Source organism: Arctopsyche grandis, chromosome 13 (assembly GCF_051622035.1).
Source record: "Arctopsyche grandis isolate Sample6627 chromosome 13, ASM5162203v2, whole genome shotgun sequence".
NCBI classification, from domain to species: domain Eukaryota; kingdom Metazoa; phylum Arthropoda; class Insecta; order Trichoptera; family Hydropsychidae; genus Arctopsyche; species Arctopsyche grandis.
In genome coordinates this window covers 3,277,536-3,297,556 of record NC_135367.1, presented here as the reverse complement: position 1 = coordinate 3,297,556, position 20,021 = coordinate 3,277,536, and the positions used below count along the sequence as shown (strand labels likewise).

General features: G+C 35.2%; 1 protein-coding gene across 2 annotated transcripts in view; it reads right to left on the bottom strand.

Moving 5' to 3' along the window:
• LOC143920884 (uncharacterized) overlaps nucleotides 1-20,021 on the bottom strand; it is a 104,872-nt gene that overhangs the window by 3,806 nt on the left and 81,045 nt on the right. Inside the window, exons 3-7 of one of the 2 annotated variants that reach the window (XM_077443891.1) lie at nucleotides 15,353-15,402; nucleotides 3,055-3,103; nucleotides 1,116-1,205; nucleotides 436-608; nucleotides 217-360 (exon numbers count right to left, since the gene is read on the bottom strand). In XM_077443891.1, the coding sequence (XP_077300017.1) occupies nucleotides 217-360; nucleotides 436-608; nucleotides 1,116-1,205; nucleotides 3,055-3,103; nucleotides 15,353-15,402 (506 nt within the window). The remainder of the gene's footprint in view (nucleotides 1-216; nucleotides 361-435; nucleotides 609-1,115; nucleotides 1,206-3,054; nucleotides 3,104-15,352; nucleotides 15,403-20,021) is intronic. The other variant, XM_077443892.1, reaches the window with a different exon arrangement.

The window sequence follows — 20,021 nt, the reverse complement described above, 5'->3', positions numbered from 1 at the left end:
ATACGAAACCTCGATTTTGTCGATTTAAAATACGTTTTATCTGGTCGAAGCGGAACTGTCGCATTCACTCAATATATATATTGATATATATTGTCGCATTCACTCAATATATATATCGAAGAAAGGAACGGCAACAAAATTAAGGTTTCGGGTGTACAGCCCTCTTAATAGATCATATTATATGTAAGTATAGAATATATTATACACAATGCTTACATTATTATTTTCTTCCTGCCCTATATCTGCGTTGAAGGCTCTACGATTTCCATTGTCGGTTATGTCTTGACCAATCAATGGTGCTGGCAGTTGAGGCAATGCTTCACTGGACGACTGCATCAACCGTGCCGCACCATGAAAAGCCTATAAAACATCTCACATCAGACTATTGTCGCATCTCTAGTTAACATTACACTCGCAATAACAAGTATGCGATACCTTCCCTACTTCTTTTTGGCCTTCGTTTGCCGAATCTTGCACGACAGTTCGATGGACACCCTCGCTGGGAATCTCCAGCTCGGTGATTGTGTGCTCGTGGGGCTTGTCTCCTGTGGCACCCGAGGATTCAGAATGCTGGTGAACCCTAGCAACCAACTTTCCGTTCTCGTCGACTGTAATAATGATATTTGAATCATGGAAAGTTTGAATTTATTTAATATATATCGATGCGGTGCAAACGATCGACAAGCGCCAGACAGACTGGACCACAGATTAACGACACGTGTACCTTATGCGTGCGCACTGCTCGCACTCACACGAAGCGAAATCTACCCGAAGTCCCGACATACACCTACCCTGTATATGTGCTTCTGATACTTTAGTTCCGAATTTTGCCTTATTAAACTCGCCAGAAAGATCCAACTCAATTTTAATAATTACCATTTTAATAATTGCAAAGGTTACTCGTCATCTGATGTGCAATCTATCATTCGTGAAGTCGAGAATTGCGTTTAAAACAGCCATCCAGTTAATCTGTGGTTCAGTCTGTCTGGCGCTTGTCGATCGTTTGTACCAAACCCCAATATATATATATATATATATATATATATATATATATATATATATATATATATATATATATATATACATATGTATAATGACAACCATTCAATACTTACTATATTCCTTCAAATCGTGCTGCTCATTGTGATGTCCGTTTTCATTCATTATGGTAGACGATTGACTATTCGTTATCTGAACTGATTGTCCTATAAATATAAACAAAAGCATGTTTTAATTGCATTTTACACCCTCTATATGAGATTACACATACTGAAGTTCGAATTTGTATCAAATTTGCATTAAAAATTTTGGCAAAAGGTATGAAACATTGTTCGAACATGGCATGAAATCTCAATTTTAGATATAAATGTACGGCAACTATGAAGACAATATATTAATCATATACTTTACTAAAAACCCAAATAATATTGTAGCATATAATAAAAAAAGAGCCGACGGTTAAGTGAAATCGGATTAAGCCGAGGCGTATCCCTGACACTGTGCGACCGTTATAATTGGTTTCAAGGATTACTAAGTGCATGTAGGCTAAACAATGGCCACCGATTTGGCCGTTATTGGTCCCTTCTCAGAAGTGACCGATACCGTGGTACCGTGGGACCGAATGTCGTGGGAATACATATCCGAGTACGTGACCATAACAATAGGTAAACAAATCAGACGTCGAAGATGTCCTGAGAGACCTGCCCCTTATAAGGCGGTACTTTGGCGATATCAAGACACCACTTTGCAAACCAAACAGCAAACTCTCGCTTAAAAACAAGTGCTTGCTGTATAAATCCATCATCCGCCCACAAATCACGTACGCGAGCCCTGTGTGGGCTCACACTACCATCTCCAACAGATCCATACTCAGACTACAGACAGTACAAAACAAATTCTTGCGTGCCGCGGGCAACTACGACTGGTACACAAGAAACACTATAATTCACAATGACCTAAACATTGACTACCTTGACAAACACGTACACAAACTTGCCGTAAACTACTTCAAGTCTCTCGGCAAGGTAGACAATCCCTTAATAAATTCCCTCAGCAAGACTAAACTAATATTTAACCAAAGGCCCATCGACATTCTGAAGATGGGTATAGGCTAAAATTTGCATCCATTTAATTAACCAGACTCAACCACCTCCAAACGATTCATACCCGTTAACCACCCACTAACACACTAACCCCGACAGTATCCCACAGATGATGCACTAATTTTGCTTAGTGTTCCAGATTGACAAACACTCCACAAGCGAGCAGCTGCCAGCCCGCACTACAAACATCACCGAGAGTCCGATCCCATATGACACGCTAGATAGATAGGTCAAGGGAGTGTCACTACCCTATAAACTATCGATAAAACGTAGCCACAAAGAAGAAGATATCAAGACATTCTGGACGGAGCACTGCCAGTGCGTGTATCTCCTTAATCATCAATAAATGCTGTGACACGACTTTGGCTTTTTACTTGTATCCCCTACGCAACAATATACATAAACAACTAGCTGAATTGCCTGGCGTTGCTTGGCCGGATAAAAAGTGACGGAAAAACTGTAGTATACAAAGTTTTATGAATATCAAATGAAATGAATAATAATAAGTATTGTATAATAATACTAGTAATATCTATATATAATATAATATAATCGAATTGAAAAGAAGGAGTAGAAATATAGTCGATGTCCTTCTCAACGTGTCAATAACTGCCAATGGAAAAGTCATGTAGCATACGCTGTCATATGAAATAAATGGGTTTGTCACCGAGCGGAAAATATATTTTATCTAAGCATCTATTACGCTAATGAACTAACACATTATGTGGAAAAATATACATACATATTATACATTATATGCAATACATAAACGCTTCATTATAATAAATGTACATATATACCTAATACACTATTATAACAGTCTTCAAATTGATGTTTGACTTTCGAAGATAAAAGCGTACTTTTTAATTGAATTTTCCAGATTGACGGGTTGAAAGTTAATCGAAAGTTTAACGATAATATAAAATTGAAAATAAAGAGTAAAAGTACTCACCATCACCGGCCGGATGTTTCAGACTCTCGAGCTCCTGGACTTCAGTATCCTATAAATAAACCATAAATTCTATAAGCTTTCATATAATACACCAATATGTGTGTGTGTATGTACATATGTAAGTACATGAATATTTCATAGCCCTACGTTTCAAAGGTAAACGTATTAAAAAGCAACAATATATATATCGGGACTTTGCTAGAATTACCTCAGCATAGAGACCACGTATTTTCAGACCAGCGAATTTTTCATTTTCGCATTTGTATTTACAATAAATATAGAAAAATTCTTATCGCTTCGAAGTTATTATATCGTTCGCGTAGAACAAATAAACAAAATCGAATTATAAGCTTAAGTATTTGTGACCTTCACATTGCTGGAAAAACAAATTTTCATATTACAAATACGGAGTACAGGTAGTCCTCGACTTACGACGGTTCGCACTTACGACCGAAAAAAAATAAATATATTTTTTATTAATTAATTATTTTTCAAAAAATGATTGATAAATCTCATGCGGATGTGAGTTATGAAAACGGGGAATTCTTTTTCGGAAGAAATGATATGACTTTTCTTATAGATCTATGTCTATTAAACACGAATCTGGTAATAAAAAAAATTATATATTTTTTATTAATTAATTATTTTTCAAAAATTGATTGATAAATCTCAAGCGGATGTGAGTTATGAAAACGGGGAATTCTTTTTCAGAAGAAATGAAATATCGCAGTAGTTTTAAAAATTAAGTTATGACTCATTCCTTTTGGGATTCGTCACCAGTCATACGACGGTAACAAACTCGTACGGTCGTTAATGTTTGTTACATAACTGTTCGTTATTGTTTTAGGATCTTTATTTTCTCAATTTCGTGTTGATTAGTGCTCAAATTTTTATTTATAAGAATATTTATAATGTGTGATAAGGAAACGGGATAATGACTGATAAAGAAAATCTTGTTAAAAAAAGAGAAAGGTGATATAATTAGAAATTAAACTTGAAGTGATAAAACAATATGATAGTGGTAAAAAAAGTGATCGACTTGGCAAATAATTTGAAATTGTCACATTCAACGGTATCCACTATTTTAAATGATAAAGAAAAAATTCGTAAAGCCGTTGTCAATCAAATCTAAAATAATAAATAAAAAAGACTCGGACCCATTCAACAAATGGAAAAATTACTAGTGATTTGGATCGATGACAAGATTGAAAAGCGAATTCCATTGCGTCTCTTAAAGTTCATTATTTAAATTTAGATTTGCGCAATGCATTGAAGCAATAGAAGAAGGAAAAACTTTTCAAGAATTTTGGAAAAATTAAAATATCTTTCATGCTATAAGAAATATAGATAGGGGATGGACCCTTTAAAGTTTGAAATGATGGACCCAGACAGTGAAAGATTTTCAAATGTGAACCGCAGGATTCAAGAAAATCTCGCATGCTAACAAGAAAAAAATAGAGAAAAAAAACAGGATACTGTTCAAACAAAATTAAACACATTTTTCAAAAAAACTCATACGACTGTATCTCAAACCGAAGATGAAGAAATGGATTGTACTTATGTGATAAGTGATGAGGATGTATAATTTATAATTAATAAGTACGGATGGTGTAGATGTTTATTTTTTTTTTAATTTAAATATGAATTCATTTGAATTACTATATTAATAAAAGTAAGTAAAATCACCGAAAAAAATATATAAATATATTCCTCGACTTACGACGGATTCGACTTACGACCGAGGTTCAGGAACGTATCTCCGTCGTAAGTCGAGGAATACCTGTATAGTTTGTTTTAGGTTTGTAGACATGATATAACATATTTAAAAATTATATATCATTCTTAAAATGATAAACAAAAGTTTTCTAATGGGTGTAATCACTCGACTTGGCCCATTTATTTATATTTCAGATATAATTTTAATGGTAATTCTACATACCTAAAAAATAAAATGAGATTGAAAGTTTTACTGCAAGCTTTGCACTATTTTAAAATTGCAAAAACATCAAAATTTAACGGCCAACTGAGAGCCACTTCATACATTGAATTTTCATCATTTTTGAAGGCTTTCCCCTTTAAGACAATATCCTTTGAGCACAATCTGTATAATCCGATCGTTTCCAGACGAGAATACTGCGTAATTGATTATCTTTCTGAACTTGCTGACAATCGTTGAAGCGTGCTTTTGTATAGGACTCGATGATTTCCAAGATTGTTTTCAACCACCGAATTGCTTACGTTTAAATCTTTTAATAAAAAAAAATTAACACCGAAATTTCCAACCCTATCATAATCCAATCCTAATTTATTCTCACTAATGCAACATTCTCCCTTCTCAAACATGAATTAACAATGATGATACTCAACGGATTTTGTGGATGGTATTTCCACGGAAGCAGAACTTTCACCCGTTCCGTTTGAACTTTGTAATCATTAATCACTTATTAAACAAACACTCCACTTCATTAGCCACAGTGTAATGCACTGTCAGAGTTAGTGCACACCAATGGAGAGGTTGTGGGTTCAAGTTCCGGCCAAATACGCTGTTGGCGAGACATTGTGGTTATTAACACATTCGGCCCGGCGCATGATTTCATACATTTGCCCGTGTGACGGCACTGTCACGCGTATCGGCATCAAATTACGCGTGATGGCATTAAATCACTTTATATAATGAGTTGTCCCTAAATCTTTAGAGCTTTATAGGATTTTTAATATTGGGGTGCTCAATGAAGAGGAACCGTAAAATTATAGTCTGCTATAGCACTATCCGCGTGGCCACCGGTTGTATGTACACGCCGGGTTGAACGTGTTAAAACACAGATCGACCTTCTCATGTTGGAATTTCCTAAATTTTCTAGCTTAATTGTTGTAACGGATCAAATGAATCGATACCCTTCCCCTCAGTTTTATCATAAATTGAAATTATTAACGTCTCAAATTTGTTGAGTATTATATATGTACTAATGCCAGTGCCAGTTTTAGGGGGGGTCTGGTGGTGCCCGAGGGCGCCAAATAAGTTAGGGTGCCGAACGATGCGCCAAAGGCGCTTTAAAATTTAAAATTAGAGCGCCAAAAGCCATTCAAAATGTTAGATTAGAGCGCAAAAGGCGAAAGTTCTTTCTAAGGGTATTCAGAAAAAATTGCCCGAGGGCGCCATCGGGTGTAAGGCCGGCACTGACTAATGCCACCTAATTAATTTATTTGCTGTATATCAAAATTTTTGTGGATGGATTGTTTATCTGATTTCATTATTGAAGCGGATCCTCCATCAAATTGGCAAAAACCACCCTACCCACTATGTTACCACTATTTGAATATGATAATACGTTAAAAATGTATTATCTATAACATATACATATGTCTCGCTAATTTTCTTATACATATATAGTATTTGTATAATGCTTATATGTCTGGTCATTAGGCTAACGGGACTCAGTAAGTACCCGCACAAAGGATACGCTGGAACTCTCACAGACCAGGGCGAGTGCGTGCGTAAGCAATAGACTCGCATGCGCAGAAGGATGACCAAAATGAGCAATATGGCAAAGTATGAAAACGATCAGATAAGAGACATAAATTGTCCTATGAAGTGAAACATAAAGGAGGTTTTTAAAAATATGTCTGGTTACGCATTTAAGTATTCTGGATGCGGTGCATCCGCTCTAAAATCGCCAGACAAATTGAACGACAGATTAACGGACGGCTGCTTTAAATGCAATTCTCGTCTTCTCAAATGATGGATTGCACATCAGATGACGGGTAACCTTTCGATGTGCACAGATGCAATTATTAAAATTGAGTTGGATCTTTCAGGCGAGTTTAATAAGGCAATATTCGATAAGTGGCGAATCTTGCCTTATTAAACTCGCCAGAAAGATCCAACTCAATTTTAATAATTACCATTTTAATAATTGCATCTGTGCACATCGAAAGGTTACTCGTCATCTGGTGTGCAATCTATCATTCGAGAAAACGAGAATTACGTTTAAAGCTGCCGTTCTGTTAATCTGTCGTTCGTTTGTCTGGCGATTTTAGAGCGGATGCACCAAACCCAAGTATTCTGTAATGTCACTGTGGCTAATATCACTGAGCAACAAAAAATCACGTTTTTGAGTTACCAGATCGAAGACTAGCCAATCTTTACTAAGTTTGACCCATTGAATTCGAATATGATATTGATTTTTGTTGGTGGGTGATCGTTTACGAGATATGAGCGTTTAAAAAAATCCGCGATTGTTACAGTTTTTTGGCTTTTGCGGTCTTTAACTCAACATTTAGGATTGTTACGCTCAAAGTGAGTATTGGAATCAATAGTCAGATATTTTTCCTATTAATTGTTATATTTCATTGCTTTAAAATACTTCTGATTAATTGTCTAGCGAATTTTAAAAGTCAAAAATATATCAAAAAAAAACAAACGCTTCTGTTATACGCATACGGGAGCTCAACGAAAATCTTTCTTACGCAAAACCCGCTCGAGTTAGTACGTTTAGATAAAAAAAAAAATATTGGGATAGAAAACCAATCCTTATAAACGTGGTGAAATAAAAAAGTGGGCAAATAAACGCAAAATAGCACGGAGAAAAAATCCGTAAAAAAAAATATATTTTTGACTTTTAAAATTAGCTAGACAATTAATTAGAAGTATTTTAAAGCAATGAAATATAACAATTAATAGAAAAAATATCTGACTATTGATTCCAATACTCACTTTGAGCGTAACAATCCTAAATGTTGAGTTAAAGACCGCAAAAGCCAAAAAACTGTAAAAATCGCGGATTTTTTTAAACGCTCATATCTCGTAAACGATCGCCCACCAACAAAAATCAATATGATATTCGAATTCAGTGGGTCAAACTTAGTAAAGATTGGCTAGTCTCCGCTCTGGTTTTTTTTTTGTTGCTCAGTGTATTTAAAAAAATTAAATAACTCAAATACGTCCCTAGCTTTATACATTTCCAAAAATGAATTACATATCCTAAAATAGTATTCGCACAGTGTTCATACACACGTACATACAAACCGTGATAAACACGTTTCAATTTGATATTTGACCAAAATTGTTATTCTACTAAACTCGCACGCAACACACCGTGGATGTGCAAATACCAAGATAACATTTGAGTTTGAACTTTCGGCGGACGATGACGTCGGCGATGAACTTTCGTCCCGTTTCGAAAACCAGCCAAAATCAAGCGCAACTATCATCTTAATGATTCTATGTAATGGGAAAGCGATGTTAATTGGACCACGATTCGGCATTTGGTGTTTGCACACACACACACCCTGATCGATCCTGTCATAACAGAGACAAACCCACGCGAGCCTCCATTAAGCACGCACGATAAACAAACGGTATCGAAAACGCAATCTTGCATGGTTGGAAACATAGGGAAAACATTTTTCCGGCCCTAAGCCAAAGATAAAAGCGAAGACTCGGAGTCGACTTCCGGTCTGATGAATTCCGGCGTAATCTCGACGTTGAAAATTGCCCCGATTACGAAGATCTCAATCACGTTCCAAGACGATCTAATATTAGGGCGAGCTATTTATAAGCAATGTCTGGCTGTCGTCTAGTTTTTGATTTTCCCGGTTATTTTCTTCGTGGATCGTTTTCTGTGGTCTTGTCCTGAGATAGACGCCGAAGAAGTGGTGCTAAATTAAAAGCTCTCTTATTGAACCATGGGGATCGTACAAGGGATAGGATGAATTTTAGAGTGGGTATTTGGAAAATTCTTCAAAGAGCTTCGGGGCGGAATATTCCCATGGATGTTTTTACTCGAGCAAAAAAATTCTCCCTTTTTTATTACAAGGCCCTTTTATGTATCACTTTGTAAACGATTGAGCTATATTTTCTACATTCTTCCACTCGTTTTGAAATTTTCTGACATATCTATCGTTGCGGTCTCCGTGACGAGCCAGAATGTTAAATTATAGAAAACGCAAATATCGGAAGGCAAAGATCGAAAATCGAAAGATCTTAAGTCACTTAATTTGCGCGAGCAGGATACAACAGGAACAAGAGGAACAGGCTTTTCCTCCCGTATTAATGGGCGCGCGCAGAATACGGGAGGAAAAGCCTGTTCCTCTTGTTCCTGTTGTACCCTGCTCGCGCAAATTAAGTGAGTATGTACCGTTTACCATGAACCCATATAAACGCAAATATCGGAAGGCAAAGATCGAAAATCGAAAGATCTTAAGTCACTTAATTTGCGCGAGCAGGATACAACAGGAACAAGAGGAACAAGAGGAACAGGCTTTTCCTCCCGTATTAATGTGCGCGCGCAGAATACGGGAGGAAAAGCCTGTTCCTCTTGTTCCTGTTGTACCCTGCTCGCGCAAATTAAGTGAGTATGTACCGTTTACCATGAACCCATATAAACGCAAATATCGGAAGGCAAAGATCGAAAATCGAAAGATCTTAAGTCACTTAATTTGCGCGAGCAGGATACAACAGGAACAAGAGGAACAGGCTTTTCCTCCCGTATTAATGTGCGCGCGCAGAATACGGGAGGAAAAGCCTGTTCCTCTTGTTCCTGTTGTACCCTGCTCGCGCAAATTAAGTGAGTATGTACCGTTTACCATGAACCCATATAAACGCAAATATTGGAAGGCAAAGATCGAAAATCGAAAGATCTTAAGTCACTTAATTTGCGCGAGCAGGATACAACAGGAACAAGAAGAACAGGCTTTTCCTCCCGTATTAATGTGCGCGCGCAGAATACGGGAGGAAAAGCCTGTTCCTCTTGTTCCTGTTGTACCCTGCTCGCGCAAATTATGTGAGTATGTACCGTTTACCATGCACCCCTTTTTTTGATCTTTCGACTTAAGATCTTTCGATTTTCGATCTTTGCCTTCCGATATTTGTGTTTTCTGTAATTTAACATTCTGGCTCGTCACGTAGACCCCTATCGTTGACCAAACCGCGCAATATGGCAATATTTTCTAAACGATCGGAAGAATGTACAATTCATAGATGTCTCGTTAATTTGCGAGTTTTTCAGTGTCCCGTAATTCAGCGACTTGTATAATAAAAAAAAAGGTGCAATGTTTGTAATTGGCCAGGAATTAGGCGCATTAGGGTTACATCTAAGGCCTTCCTTCCTGGTATATATGTAAAAAATAAATAAATATAAACAAAAAAAAAACGATGACCTAAAGCAGATTGTGTTTAGGTAATCTGTGTGATGCCATTTTTTATTTTTTATTTATTTTATTTTTACATACATATGTATATACAAATATACCAGGAAGGCTTAACAGGTAAATCCCAAATGCGCCTTCCTGGTCCACATAATTATTACATAGATACATGTAAATCTAAACAATATCTGACATCTATGGTCACATATTACAAACATCGTATTAATACGATAAATAACGATGAATAACTTTCATGTAACAATACGAATTTTATATTCGATAATCAACCACAGAGACATCTATGGTGAGCAATATGGCGAAACCTAAGATATAACAATAACTAAAGGTTCGCAACAGAAAATTGGGAAGGAAACGCCAATTTTACAGGAATCGTTTCAATGAAAATCAGAAAAATAGGCAAATTCTGATAAGAAACGATCGACCTTGACAAACCAAGGTCTGGCCAATAGCGAGACTTGGCGGGAACCGAACTCGTAACATCAAGTACGAGATAATTCAACATTCACCACTAGACCACGCTACTGGTCCAAATCTAAATTACTATTATAGTACGGCGAACGTTATTTTACACAGACACACAGAATAGCGATATTATATAGATACATATATAATGATAAAACGAAATCATATAAATGGGAAATCGAAGAAAATTGAAATTTTCGACTAAAATAAGGGCTTTTCTAAGGTATATATATAAAGTTGATTCACTACTATTTCCTGACAAACGAATTGATTCACTACTATTTCCTTTGTGGCGCTTATAGCATTAACCACTTAACACTGCTTATTTTTTGCTGTCAAGGATGAGAGGCAAGCCTCTCTCCTTCAAGCTGATATTAACGCTGTCTTGGAGTTCAGTTCTAGTTTAGGCCTTGAACTTAATTTAAACAAATGTGCAATTATGAGCTATGGACGTGCACATTCACTCTATTGTCACGGATATTCCATTAGATCCGTCTTGTTGAAGCGTGTGGAATCTATTGTCGATTTGGGTATCACTTTTGATCCTCAGCTCACCTTTCACAACCATATCAAAAAAGTCGCTGACGTTTCCTTTCGTTGACTTGGATTTGTTTTGAGATATGCAAGATTATTCTCCAATCCTTTGTCTTCTCGCTTGCTTTTCAATTCGCTTGTGAGAAGTAAGCTAGAGTATAATGCGATTGTGTGGAATCCGCATGAAGCAAATTACTCTCTGATGATTGAGAAAGTGCAAAAAGCATTTCTTCGTTTCCTATATAGGAAAGAATATGGGTATTACCCATATCTCTACCCCACTCCTTTCCTTTTGGGCATGCTTGGGTATTATTCCCTTGAACTTCGGAGAAACTTCTCATTAATTCGTTTCGTTCTCCTGCTCTTACGTGGTAATATGTCATGCCCGTTGTTGCTGGAGCAGTTGGGGCTTTATGTCCCTATTCACTATGTGCGTGGTAGACATCATCATTTGCTGGCTGTACCTCCTGCCCGCACAGTCCTTTTTCGAATGGCTCCTATTCCAAGAGCTATCCGACTTCTTAATGAAATCGTTGCTGCCGAGACTGAATGTGATATTTTCCACCTTAGTGAGCGTAAATTGTCGGAAATTACTCTAACCCATTTATCTGGTAGTCTGCGCTCATCATTGTTTTCATGATTGATTGTGATTTATGAGTGAAATTTTGATTAACTCTCTTCCATTTGGGCCTTACAGGGATGTTTTGTATTTGTAGTTGTTTCTTACATATTTATTGAAACTGGCTGTAGGTGCAAGGCATTCCTTATGCTATATTTTATTTGATATTTTAACTTTATCTGTTATTATAAATGCTATTTTTTATGTATGTATGGATGTATTTATGTTTATGTTAATTGTTATTTTGTTTTTTTTCTTTTTTGTGTTATATTTTTTGACCATTGTGGCGCTTTAGGCATTCCTGTTATGCCACAATGGTCTGTTTAAAATAAATAAATAAATAAATAAATAAATAAACACTGGATATTGTAGTTGAAATTTTTATTTTTCTCATCTCTCTGTATTTTTTCAACCATTGTGGCGCATTAGGGACCTTAATCTCCTTAAACTGAAATAAATATCTCTCGCCGTTATAAGTGTCGGCTTCGGTAATTAAAAACGTGATTTTTTACTACTTAGTGTTATTAAAAACAAATGAGAAAAGCACTATCAAACTCTTCACAACGGAAGTTAAACCACAACCCTTTCAAAGCGGCTACGCCGTAGCTTTTCTAAGATACTACATAGACCAATATATACATACATACATATTTTCGCATAAAATTCACCATGACGTCCGAATCGACCATTAATCGACTCGCAACGACCCAAATAATTATATCATCGATAGAACGACAAGGTGACGCACGACGCGTATAATCTATTTAACGGGAGTGTGTTTGTGTTCGTGTGGTGAACTCGCGCGGTACTAATTGGTGTCCCCTTTGAGTGTGACGCACTTACGCCACTTCAGAGCGTATGGTACGCAACACATGTCGCCCAAATTGGAAGTTATGCAAAACGGGCCGTCGGCGCCTATAATGTAATCAGCGACGGCCTCTTTGCAATCAGGTATTAGTGTCTAATAATAGATTATTCCGAATGGACATATTCCACAAGACACTCCAGTGGGCCGGGCCGCACCGTGCAACTTTGTCGGCCGAATAGTTGCGCGACACGAAAAAATGTATAGAAATGTGTGCGACAAACAAGTTGACGGGTGCGGCATGTCCCATCTACCTGCATGCATTGGTCTGAACGCCCTCAACCAAGTTGTTCGCAAGTCGCATGGTGCGCCCCGCCCTAAATGTATTTTTCGTCCGTGTATATACACTGGCGATCACATAAATTGCATCGCTTTGAAAAAACGTGTTTTTTCGTATTAAGAGCTCCTTTCGTTTATAATCCCTTCTCAAATCGATCTCTTCACTCGCCCGTGAAAATCGCGCCGCGACTCAATGAGTGTGCTGACATCTTTTTACATACCTCCTATGCATTTCACATGGTTTTCGTGTTATTACTACTTTTTACTAGCCCCTTAGCGCCAGTGGCGTAGCTAGAAATTTTGAAAAAAATCGATTATATATATATTTTATTTTTTTATTTTTACATATATACCAGGAAGGCCTTACAGGTAAATCCCAATGCGCCTTCCTGGCCAATTACAAATACAAATGCAGCATTTTTATTATACATAAGTCGTTGAATTGCGAGACACTGAAAAAACTCACAAATTAACGAGACATCTATGAATTGTACATAAATTTTTATTGTACATCAATCAAATTTCAAATAGTGGTGACATATGTAGTAGGTAGGAAGGATTTTTAGCCAATCTTTTTTTCCGGGAACCGTTTCAACAATGAAATTAGAGAAAATTGGCAAACTCTTATAGGAAACGATCAACCTGGAGTCACAAATCCAGGTCTGACCAACAGCATACTCTGAAAAATTCATTTTCATTCAGGGATAGAACCCGGCACCTTCTTGACGGTAAGCAGAAGCTTAACGTCCGAGCTATGCTGCTGGCTAATAATATATTCTAAATATTATCCTTTCGATTGAAAATATATCTATAGAAAAGCTAAAGATCTGATTTTGGGGGGGGTGTCCCGGTTTGACTTGCATGAAATCTGACAACCCTACTCTTAGGGCGAAAACACAGCGATGAACGGCGCGTCGTGTGCATGGCTCCCCGCGGTGGGTGGTCTCCTATATTTATTCAATAATACTGCCGGATATTTATGACTCCAAGTCGATCGTTTCTTATCAGAGTTTGCCAATTTATTTGATTTCATTGTTGAAGCGGTTCCTCCATCAAATTGGCAAAAACCATCCTACCCACAATGTCATTATGATTTCAAAAAATTACTATCTGTAACACAGATGTCTCGCTGATTTTCTTATGTATAGTATTTCTATTAAGATTAAATGTCTGGTCATAGTGACGCGTTAGGGCGAAAACACACAGCAAAATCACCCCCTGGAGTGTTTTCGGTAAAACTTTATCCTTGTATTTATCCTTGCTTGGCAGTGATCGATCACGGTGTATCACATATTTGAAGAAATGTAGGAGAACCCCCACAGCGGGGAGCCCAGCACACGACGTGCCGTACTTCTCTGTGTGATTTCACCCGAAGCATTCTGGAGAGGCTTTCATCCAGCAGTGGATGGCGAATGGCTGTAGATGATGATGATTATATATATGTATATACCCTCATGAATAGACGAAATTCGATGTCAATGTTTTTTTTCTAATTATTTGTATGTAAAAAAAGACATTCTCTATGAAGTTTTGTTTTCGATCTAAATAGACTGTTTTGCGTCGGAATACATGCTACATACATATTTACATACATAGGTTACTAAGCGGATTTTTTAAACTATTTACAATACATATTTATGGCTTCAAGAAAGCTAAGCCTCGAAATATGCCGGTCTTTTATCATATTATTTATATACCCTGTACATATGTAGGTTCTTTCGTAGAATTAAGACTACGTGATTAAATCGAAAATTCTTTCTGTTTTATATGAAATAATAGTTTTCTTTGAGTTTGACTTGGTTTATGAAAGTTTCAACCAACTACATAAGTGCCAATCTTAAATCTCATCATTCCAATATAACTTTATATTCTCCAAACTGTGTTCTGCAGGAAATTTAAAGCGAAAACTTTTCTTTTTTTTTTAATACTCCATCTTAGAAATCTTCAAATAATAACCAAACATAATTTAAATCATAAACAACGTTATTATATGAATCTTTCGCTTTGTATCTTGAACGAGAATCTCATAATCTGATTGACTGCAATTTCGACGCAAGTACGCCATCACAACAATGCAATTAAACTCTGAACTAATGTTCTCTCGGTAAATCATTAACGAGGCGTTTTAATTAGATTTTTAAAGTCACCTTTTGATGAAAGAGCAGTGTGGAAAGGCTTTTAATTATAACATTTTCAAGGTGTCCGAGTGGCAGGAAATGAACGAGTTTTCCGCCAAAGGAAAACTCTTGATCGCATTTTATCAAAGAGTAAACGGCGAAGTTATATTAACATAAGGCGCTAAAATAACACTAGGAATCTTGTTTCAATAACTTATAAATATTTTAAATAAATTAATTACTCTACGAACTTACCTTCGTTTGATCGTGGACTGCTGCTGGTATTGCGTGCGATCCAATTAGACCTGTTGAATGAAATATAAAAATCATTGAAAAATGTAATATAAACACAACGCACTTTCACACGCATTTTCCCAGAAATGCCTTACGCAGAAAACGAAGCCGGAAAAGCTAATTTTCTTATTTACCCATAAACATTGACACAACGCTCTCTCCTCTCTGGTAAACAATCTTACGTGTCGACAATATCCTTGAGATGAAAATAAAAAAATAAAACCTTAACTCTTAACGAGGAAATTTAATCGCGGAATAAATCTGTAATGACGCATTGCGGTTTTTGCTGTTAAATTACGCAATAATATAGTACAATCTCACCTCAAAACAGTATCGATGTTTCGCAACTATTTCCATAAACAAAAAAATACAACTGAGAGCATTTCCAATTTTCGACACCATCCATAATCGACATGTTTTTGTTTTTTAAATGCTTTTTATTATTACGAAATTATGTTCACAATACATCTTATAAGAGGGCTGGACACCAGCGCCTTGTCCATACAAACGTATTACACTTCTCCCTTCCTCAATTATGGTACTAGAGAAATTATTTTTTAATATGCTATGGATATTCACCATAGACATGTTTCTGTGGTTTTATTTTTTTGATTAACTATGTTTTATAGGAGCTAGGAGCCGCCAAACATTGAAACAACGAAAAGAGTCCAGCGTGCTTATTCAACGGTTGATTTAAAAAAAAAAACGAACACAGAAACATAGAAAATATCTTTCACATACCGATGATGAAATTTTTTTTTAAATTGGTCCAGTTTCGGAGGAGTAAACTGGAGAATACGAACCCTCAATTTATTATCTGGTCGAAGCGCATCTGTCGCATTCACTCAATATATATACATATATATATTGTCGCACTTACTCAATATATACATTCACTCAATATATATATCGAAGAAAGGAACGGCAACAAAATTAAAGTTTCGGGTATACAGCCCTCTTAATAGCTACTGATCTACTGATCATTTTCTATTTAAAAATTTAAATTTAATTTTGTTAGTCAACATAGTATTATATTATTCTAATGTTAATGTATAGCATAATATGAGGTCAAAAACCTATTTACACATATCTAAGTATATACAATCTTTGTTTGTTTATTTTAATATCATTTCACAATTCTCTTTGTATATTATTTCAAAACAACTTTGACAGTATATGAATTCTATTAGCTACTGATCGACTGATCATTTTCTATTTAACAATTTTAATTTAATTTTGTAAGTAATCATAGTATTATATTATTCTAATGTTAATGTGCAGCATAATAGGAAAAAGAGCTCAAAAATCTATAATCGACATGTGATTGATGGCCTTATTATGATTTACAATAATACGATAAAATATAACGTGCCATGTGTTTATATTTAAGATAAATTCAATTACACTCGGAAAATGGTGAGAAGAGGTTTTCTATGTATTTAACTTTTTAATAGGACTAAAATTTAGCTATGGCCTTGCGACAACGAATTGTTGAAAATTACGACTGAAAACTTTTATATTACTACGACATTAAAACTTTTCCAATTCACAGATTTTTATAATTTATTTAATATCCACTTCATGCGAATATATGTATGTACATACAATATACTGAGCACAATGTTAATTTTCTTTCCTCTCAGTTTTAGTACCGATAAAATGAAAACGAACGCAATTTATTATAATCGAACAAACACAGTATATTCCATCACACACTTTCAAACAGCAACTAGTCACTTATTTATTTAATATATCAAATATGCAAATCATTACACACGCTGTCAAAAAGCTCAGCTCGTCTTGTACACTTGAACACTCAAGCATCTCATACATAAAATAAATATTGATGAAAAATTTGCTTACAAAATACTGTCGAAGCTGTTCTTTGACGTGTGCATGAAAATCAAATACCCCTTTGCGTACGTGTTTTGTATATAATTTGAACAATATTTGGGTCAACGACTAAAATCAAGTATCGCTGCACCGAAATAGGATATTTATAACGTATTTTACCTTCGGATTAAAGCACTCTAAGGGTCCACTAACAAGCTGTCATGGGGCCCTAAAGGGCTTCACATTAAGGGCCAATTCTCTGTAGATTCAAAAGGAACAACTACCACACACTTTACGACTTACGTATTTCCCAAAAAGTATATTTCATTGCGCGTAAAAATATTTTATAACCGTATTTTATACGCACACTCCATCTTTAGGTATAATATTTTGTAGACCAGAGAAAATCCCTACAGCAAATGCTTAACAAAACTCGTAAAGCAACTATTTTTCTATTGTACAGAGAGCAAAGAGCAAAGATAAATCCTTTCAGTTAAATGAAAAACGTCAAAGCTTTTTACATCTATTTGAATATGAGCCAAACAATGCAAGTGCAGACACAAAGCTCGATAGCTTTATTTTTAGACGGTTAGAAAGGAACAATCTTAAAATACATAAAGTCATATTCTTACATATATCTTATGAACATATACGTTAAAAATTATGTTGAATACATGAATTCTCTTCATAATATATGTACATATACAGCCAGCAATATGGCTCGATGTTTAGCACTGAGAGGTTACCGGGTTCGATCCCCTGTTAATCTTTAATTCTGCTGGTCAGACTTGGATATTTGTGACTTTAAGTCGATCGTTTCTTATCAAAGCTTGCCAATTCATCTGATTTCATTATTGAAACGGTTCCACGGTGGAATGGTGGAACTTCCACCATCTAATTGGCAAAAATCATCCTACCCAAATACCTGAATTTGGTTTATGTACAATATGTAAATAATTGTGTACAAGTCTAAAGCAATAGATGTCTCTATGGATTAATTAATTGTTAATTTCTCGAAATACAGCCATTTATACTACAATGTTTGTACTTAATTGTCTAGGAAGGCGCATTGGAGTCTACCTGTTAGGCTTTCCTGGTATATTTTATTTTATTTTATTTTATTGTCACAATCAATACACACTCGCCATTACAGATTTGCTCCAATGCGACGGGTGTACGTTAATGAAATACATAAACAATCAGAAATCAGAAATACAGTAATACATACATATAGAATCAGAATATATAGAATATCAGAATTAATCAGAAATAATAATCATAGTGACATCTATGGATTTCAGATTACTGTGTATAATTAATACAAATTATACAAAGGCAGATTTTTGTGACAACAGGATTAGATTTTTTAATACCAATTTTCAGGAACCGTTTCAGCAATGATCAGATAAAATTGGCAAACTCTGATAGAGAAACGATCGATTTGGAGTCACAAAACCCCCAAATCTAACCAGCAGTGGCGAGGACACGAACCTATGACCTCAGTGATGCTAAATATATACGCTATCACTAAGCCAAACTGCTGGCTTAATAATATATATATATATATATATATATATATATATATATATATATATATATATATATATATATATATATATATATATATATATATATATACATATATACATATATATATATATATATATATATATATATATATATATATATATATATATATATATATATATATATATATATATATATTATTCTGTATGTGTGTGTGTGTGTGTTCTAACGCTCACCGAACATAATACACGTTAGAACACACACACACACACATAATACTGTGTGTGTGTGTGTATATATATATATATACCAGGAAAGCCTAACAGGTAGACCCCAATGCGCCTTCCTAGACAATTAAGTACAAATTCTACATTATTATATGTGTGTGTGTGTGTGTGTTCTAACGCTCGCCGAACATAATAAATCGATAAAAAGCCTAAACTTTTTATAATTTCACTGTCGAACCCAATCAGTTCCCGATCCCGATTTCTATTCTGATTTCAATATCGAATCCTGATTCCCAATTCTGATTTCGGCTTCGATTTCAACGTTGGGTTTTGATTCTTTAATTAATTTTTTTTATTGAATAATTTAATATGGCATACGATGATTTTTCATCGGGGTTATCACTAGTATATAAGTCTCGAAAAGATCAGAATTTTTTCCGCAATCTTTCAAACGTCGAAGCTATTCAGAAAATCCCATATAAAATTAATGTGAGCGAAACTTTTTTGATTAGACTAACTCGAAGTTGAAACGAATGTGTTATAAATACGATTAATATTCACTTTTCTTAATGAAGGCGTCACAATAAACTGACTAATTTATAAAACAGAGTTGTAGAAATATTTTCAGAAATATATTGAAATACAAATTCAATATTATTTCAATGATATATTATAATACGTATGTACATATGTGTAAATGAAATGAATATCATGTTTCATTTTGTGCAATATTTCATATATAATATGAATATGCGATTGCGCCCGTATACCAATTAAACAATCAATACACGAGTTCGTTTGCATATTGAATTTCCCTTTTGCATTGTTCAAATTTAGATATGAATCATCGATGGAAATGCAAGCTCAAAATTCATATATTGGTAAAGCCTAACCTAAAGTCTAACTACGCATATATGCTTCACTTTTCTACGCAGATATGCGCAAAATGTTAAAAAAAATAAACATTAAAGTAAAAAATAGTATATATCATCTTAATAATTTATAAGAAAAATAAAATCCTTCTCGGAAAAATTTATGCTCAT